We start from the raw sequence: 6,710 nt of genomic DNA on the forward strand, positions 1-6,710 counted from the left end.
GCTCGTCGTCGGAGCTGTCGTCGTCGCCGTCGGATCCGCCGGCGGCCGAGCTGCGATGCCGCTCGCCCAGCGCAGGCCACAGGTAGCCAACACCCTGGGCGCCAAGCTCCTTTGAGTAGGCAGCGGCGGCGGCGGCGGAGGCAGCACCACCAGCACCAGCCGCGCCCGGCCGTCCGGCCGCCGGCATGTCCTCGTCGTCATCGTCGCTGTCATCCTCTTCATCGTCGTACTCGTCGTCGTCGTCGTCGACGCCGTAGCGCTTCATGCCGACGCGCGAGTACGGCTTGAGCTCGACGTCTGGGCCGACGACGCAGCCGGGCGCGACGATGGTGCCGCGTCCGAGCTTGACGCCGTCGAGGATGCGCGCGCCCTCGCCGACGATGGCGCGCTCGACGGTGCAGCCCTGTCCGATCTGGGCGCCCTCCCAGATGTAGGAGCCCAGCACAGTGGAGCGCGCGCCCACGTGGACCGAGGGCCCGATGATGGACTGCTCGACACACGCGCGGTCGCCGATCTGGGACTGGGAGCCGAGCAGCGAGCAGGGCCCAAAAGTGCAGGTGCGGCTCAGGACGACGTCCTTGCCGACGTAGCGGAGGCCGGCGCGCGCGCTGTAGCGCTCGCCGCCCGGCAGGTAGCCGCTCGGGGCGAGCGGGTGGGTCCACTTTGCGAGAATGTCGCGGCTGATGGCGTCGTAGGCGGCGGGCGACTTGACGCGGGCGGCGTAGCCGCGGCCGTAGGTCGACGTGCCGATGACGGGCGGGCAGGCCGACGACGAGGCCGAGGCGGCCGAAGCGGGCGGGCCGTTGGGGGCGACGTGGACGAAGATTTTGGAGTCGAGAAGGTCCGAGGTGAGGATGCCGAGGACAAAGTCGCGGCGGAGCGTCTGGTAGTCGAAGTTTTCGGAAAAGAGCGGGGGCACGTCGACGCTGCAGACGTCGATGCCGCAGTCGACGAGGTCGTTGCGGACGTCGACCTCTGCGCCGTTGGAGCCGCCGCTGGTGGTGGCGGGTGCGTCGCTGTCAAAGAGCTCGAGGGGCAGGGTGGTGGAGCGGAGGCGGGGGACGGCGCGGACGGGGGCGTAGTGGAGGAGCTGGGAGGTGGTGGGTTCGAGGAAGAAGAGGGAGAGGTCGCCGGGCGGGCGGGTGCGGCTGTGCCTGCCGGCGGGCATGGCGCAGATGGTCATGATGGCGTCCTTTTCGCGCCTGCGGCGGTGCTTGTGGGCGGCGACGACCGAGGCCAGGTCGAGGTTGGCGACCGAGTCGCTGTGGACGAGGACAAAGTCGGAGCGGATGACCTGCTTGGTATCGAGCTCGCGCATGACGTCGCCGATGGACTGGGCGTCTGGAGTGGCGATGACGGTGAGCTTGGGTGCGGCGAGCGGGTTCGAGGCAATGTGGCGCTTGATCTGGTCGGCGTGGCGCGATGCGAGGATAAAGGCCTCGTCGACGCCGGCCAGGGCGAGGTTCTCGAGGGTCCAGTCGAGGAGGGCGACGTTGCAGATGGGCAGCAGGCATGCCGGGCGGTCGGCCGTGAGCGGGTCGAGGCGGCGCGAGAAGGCGTCTGCCAGGACGACGGCCTGCAGCGGCTCCTGCTGGAGGTCGTCTTGGTGTCCGCCGCCGCCGCCGGCCTTTGCGCCAGCCTTTTTCGATGACGAGTGGTGCTGTTGCTGCTGCTGCTGACGGCCGCCGCCGCCGCCCTGCTGTTTTGGAGGCATGTCGAGGTAGGATGAGCTGGCGAGGAGAGAGAGGGTAGGTGGTAGGACAGAGAGATCGGAAGAAGAGGTGGGTGAGAAGGCGGGAAGAGGAGCCGGCGCGCTCGGACGGCAGGCCAACCAGCAGGCGCTGCTGGGCACGGCGAAGACCACAGAGAGAGGTCCGAGCAGTCTCCGCTCGAGCTTCCCCTGGCTGGCCTGGCCGGTCGCTCGTCTGCTTGGCAGGCCAGCCTTGCCCCTGGCCGCCCCTTCTCTTCCTCGACTGGCTGCCAGGCGATCTCCACATTTTTTTTTTGACTTTTGGATTTTTCTGTTTTTTGACGTCGATTTTCCGACTTTTTTTGGGCAGGCCGGCACGAGGCCCTTCTTGACGGGCGCAGCAGGCCTGCCACAGGCGGGCGCAGCAACCAGGGCTCAAGAAGAAACGCACCCACCCGCGCCAGGCGCAGCAGCCTGCCAGGCTGGCCCGGCGAGCCAGACCAAACGCGTCTGGCATCCCTACTGGCCTGGCCTGCCTCTCGACCACGACCTCCTTGCTTTCTTCACCGCCCTCACCCTTTCCGCACCACCACCTGCCCCCTACGTCGCAGCGGCTGTGAGAAGCGTGCAACCGCCCCATCGCACTCACACCCTCGACACAGCCATGGCGAGGCCCAAGTCCACGCCCGCCCCGGCCGCCGCCGCCGCCGCCGCCGCTCCCATGAGCGCAATCGCGGCTCGAAAGGCCAGGCACGCCGCCGCCGCCGCCGCAGTCGCAGCAGCAAAGGCGGGAACCCAGGACGGTAGCGCAGAAGCCTCACCCGCACGCGCGACGCGCTCCAGGACCAACTCCAACCCAAAGCCCCCCGCCGCCACCACTCCCTCGACCTCTTCCTCTTCGTCAAAGGCTACGCCAAAGTCCAGGGCAAAGGCCGAGCAGACTGCGCCCGCCAGCGCCGCTTCCAAGAAGGCTGCACCGGCACCCACCCCCCTCAGGACCAGGAGGGCTTCGATGGCAGCAGAGGCCGCCAACGGAGCCAACGGCTCCTCGCCCTCCACCCCCTCCAAGGTCTTCCTCACCGGCACCGACCCCCAGGTCGTCATCCCCCTGCCGAGCCCCGCTTCACGCCTCACCCCGGCCACCAAGCAGACGCCCCTCAAGACGTCGGCCAAGACGTCGGCCAGGAAAAAGGCGGCCGCCACGCCCGAGACGCCCGCCGCCTCGACGTCGGCAGCCGTCGTAGTCCGCACCCGCACACCCGCCTCGGCCACCCGCACGCGCCGCCGCGCCTCGGTCAGCTCGCGCAGCAGCCCGCAGCAGGTCCAGGTCACGACCGCCAGGGCCTCGTCGCGCGCAAAGCCCTCTCCTCGCACCCCGGCCGCCGCCACAACCAGCGCGGCCCGCACCACCACGGCTCGCGCCCGCACCACCTCTTCTGCCAGAAAGCGCAAGGCCAGGCCGGCCGCCGCAGAAGAAGAGGACGAGGACGAGGAGCAGGAGCAGGACGAGGACGAGGACGAGGAGGAAGATGAGGAGGAGGAAGAGGATGTCGACAGGATCGTGTCCGAGCTCCGTGGCCACGGCGAAGACGACGACGAAGAGCAAGAGGCCATCGAGGAGGTGCAGCGACAGGCGCGCAGGTCCAACAAGCGACGCAAGGCCTCGGAGCCCGACAAGTCAAAGTCGCGCCAGCAGCGGATGTCGCCCGACCTCGACTCGCCCACCAAAAAGGCGTCGTCGAGATACTTTGCTGGCGCCGCCGACGACGGCGCGACAAAGAAGGGCAGGCGCGCGGCCGCCCACAGCAAGTTCTCGGAAGAGGAGGGCGAGGGCGACGAGGAGGAGGCGGAGCAGGGAGAAGAGGATGGTGACGTCGAGATGGGCGTCGCATCGGACGAAGAGGCCGCGGGCAAACGGGCCACCCGCACGCGCAGCTCCACAAGGGCCAAGGCCGCCGCGCGCAGCCCAGTCAAGCCCAAGGAGCGGGCGAGGAGACCCCGAGCCGCAGCTCAGGCGGCGGACGACTCTGGCTTTGTCGCATTCGACGACGTCCAGAGCGAGGGCGCCGAGACTCCGGCAGAGGACGAGGACGAGGAGATGGGCCAGGAAGAGGCGCAGGATCAAGAGCTGGCAGCCGACGTCTCCAGTGACGAGGACGACGAGCGCAGCTCCGAACTCGACGAGGACGAGATCGCGACGCCCTCCAAGTACGCCGCGGGCAAGGGTAAGACGGCCGCAGCGCTCCTCGTCGACGAGCAGGCGTCGGGCGCCACGACGCCCGTGCTGGGCCAGTCGATCGCCGTGCTGATGGGCGACAGGAGGGCGGCCAGCCTGGCCGCCAAGAAGCCCACCATCCCCTACAGCCGCTTCGTGCCCATCACCGGCGGCGCCGAGACCAACTACATGGTCGACATGATCAACGAGCGACCCGAGGCCATCACCTTTGGTCTCAACCAGGGCGAGAGCCTCGCCTTTGTCGGCATCGCCAGAGTCATCGTGCTCAAGGGCAAGCTGCGCGTCGGCGCGGCGACCCTCTCCGACGTCGGCGACGCCACGTCGATCGATGTCTTTGCTCCCGCCGGCTACCCGATCCCGGCGCTCGAGGCGCTCGGAGCGAGCGGATCCGACAGGACCATCGCGCTCGCCGAGGGCCTCGACTGCGATGGCTTCTCGGTGATTGTGAGGGTCGAGGAGCTGCGCTCCGACATCCAGAGCATCGGCCGGGCGTGCCCCGTCTCCGGCCTCGAGCCCTTTGCGCTGTCGAGCAGGGTCAAGGTGGCCGAGCTGCCATGCCCCTCGACGTTCCAGATGCTTATTGCGCCCGCAGACGACGACGAGTCGAGCGCCGGCGCGTCCGCCTGGGCGCCCGCCGCCAATGCATCGCTCGCCGCGCTCGAGACGCCGGCCAACTGGACCGGCGCGCTGGATCACCTGGCAGGCGAGGTGGTCGCGTCCAAGCCGGACCTCGACGACCCCGTCGTGGCGCTCGTCCGCGGCGCCAAGAAGGTGGGCAAGTCGACGTTTGTCAAGATGGCCATCAACGCGATACTGGCTGCTTCGGGCGGCAAAGGCATTGATGATGCGGCGACGACGGCCGCCACCACCAAGGTGGCCCTGCTCGACCTCGACCTCGGCCAGTCCGAGTACGGCCCGCCGGGCTCGGTGGTGCTGCACGTCTTTGAGCAGCGGGACCTCGCGCACGGACCGGGCTGGTGCCTGCCGCGCGCCGCGGCCAGGTCGCACTTTGTCGGCGACACGAGCCCCAAGGACGACCCGGCTAGCTACGTCCAGGCGATCGAGGAGCTCGTCGGCTGGTACCGCGCCGAGGTGCAGCGCGATGCCGCCACCGGCCAGCTGACGCCGCTCGTGGTCAACACGCAGGGCTGGGTCAAGGGCCTGGGCGCCGACCTCGGCATGCGCATCGAGACGCTCCTCTGCCCCACGCACGTCTACGAGCTCGTGGCGCCGGTCGAGGGCCGCCCGCCGCTGTCGCAGACCTATCGCGGCGAGGCCTACATCGACCCGTACGGCGCCATCCTCGCCCAGGGCCCGAGCGTGACGACGCTGTCGGGTGCCGCCTCGGCGTTTGTGGCGGCGACGGGCGCGGGCAGCGGCAACGGAGCCACGTCGAGCACAGGCAGCAACATGATCTCGTCGTCCAACACACGCCTCTCGGCGGCCGACGCGAGGACCATGAGCCTCGTTTCGTGGTTCCACGCCACTGAGCTGGCCAGCGCCGGCGGACCCGCGCGTACGCAGTGGAACTTTGGCCGCCCGGTGCTGGCCATTGAGCCGCTGGTGATTGACGTGGCTGCGGGTCTCAGGGGCGGGCTGCACGTCCTGCCGTTTGGCTCGTCGGTCCCCGACACCCTCAAGCTGAGCGCGCTCAACGGCAGCATCGTCTCGGTCGTCTCCGTGCCGCTACTGCCCACGCCCTCCTCGACGACGGCAGCCACGGCAGAGTCGGGCAGCGGCGGTGACAACCAGGCAGGCTCGACGACGTCGGTGTGGCAGCACGCCTTTGGCCTCCCGCGCCCCTCGCCATCGACGGGAGCGGTCTCGTTGGGCCTGGCGCTGGTCCGCTCCGTCGACCCGGCTGGAGGCGCTGTGCACATCGTCACGCCCCTCGCTGTCTCGACGCTAGCCGCCGCCGCCGCCGCGCCCGGGCGCGGGCTGGCGCTGGTCAAGGGGGCGATCGACCTGCCCGTCTGGCTGTCGCTCGACTTTGACGCCGTCCAGCAGGCGAGGGAAGGCACGCTCGACGGCGAGGGCACCGTGGCGGGCGTCGAAAAGGAGCAGGTGCCCTTCCTCGAGTGGCCGCGCAACGAGGCCGAGTCCGAGGGCGTGGTGGGCACAAAGAAGAGGAGGGTGAGGAAGAACCTCATGAGGCGCGCCCAGATGTAGGGGCGGCCAGCGCCAGCCGGCCAGCCAGGCCGTTCCGCTGAAGCAAAAGACAAGCAAAGGGCCACAACGACATGGGCTGAAACACTGGGGCGGGACGAAGGGGGAAGAAGAAGGCGGCCAAGGATCCGACTTGACTGTGGCACCGCCATCGCATCCGCGGCGCTCATCGGAGCGCCAGTCTCGCCACGCCGAGCATCAGAAACGTCACGAGCCACCGCAACGACGGTGGCCAACGCCTGCATCGCGCAGAGCACATGCGCTCGCACTTGGTCACGCCGACATGCCCTCACACACTCACCTGCACACACATGCGCGCACGCACACACGTCTCCCTGGGGCACCGCACACGCAGGTCGCCGATGTATCCACCTCCATATCTGTGCTTTTTTGCAATTGCAGGCGCATTGCCTCGAGGCCGCCCCCTCTCCGCGGTGGGCGAGCGAGGATGGCCCGGCGCTCAGGCGAGCTGCCGGGCCACTCGTCGACGCAGGCGAGCAGAGGGGGCCACCAGGGAGGCGGCGGCGGGAAGAGGAGCGCAGCAGGGGACGGGGGCGAAGGGCCGACGCCGGCGGGGGCGGGGGTCGGCTACTTGTTCGACTGCCAGACGACAATGTG

General features: G+C 69.4%; 2 protein-coding genes across 2 annotated transcripts in view; one reads left to right on the forward strand and one right to left on the reverse strand.

Moving 5' to 3' along the window:
* The window catches only part of PFL1_04389 (uncharacterized protein), a gene marked incomplete at both ends in the record, with an annotated part of 3,449 nt that extends 1,735 nt beyond the window's left edge, over positions 1–1,714 (reverse strand). The window contains one exon of the mRNA XM_007881915.1: positions 94–1,714. Within this exon, the coding sequence (XP_007880106.1) occupies positions 94–1,714 (1,621 nt within the window). The remainder of the gene's footprint in view (positions 1–93) is intronic.
* A 640-nt stretch (positions 1,715–2,354) lies between these two features.
* PFL1_04390 (uncharacterized protein) lies at positions 2,355–6,095 on the forward strand (the record flags this gene model as incomplete). Its single annotated transcript, XM_007881916.1, has 1 exon — positions 2,355–6,095. The coding sequence occupies one exon, from the start codon at positions 2,355–2,357 to the stop codon at positions 6,093–6,095; it is 3,741 nt and encodes a 1,246-aa protein (XP_007880107.1).
* Positions 6,096–6,710: the final 615 nt, after the last annotated feature.

This window comes from Pseudozyma flocculosa (assembly GCF_000417875.1).
Source record: "Pseudozyma flocculosa PF-1 unplaced genomic scaffold scaffold00014, whole genome shotgun sequence".
Classification (NCBI taxonomy): domain Eukaryota; kingdom Fungi; phylum Basidiomycota; class Ustilaginomycetes; order Ustilaginales; family Ustilaginaceae; genus Pseudozyma; species Pseudozyma flocculosa.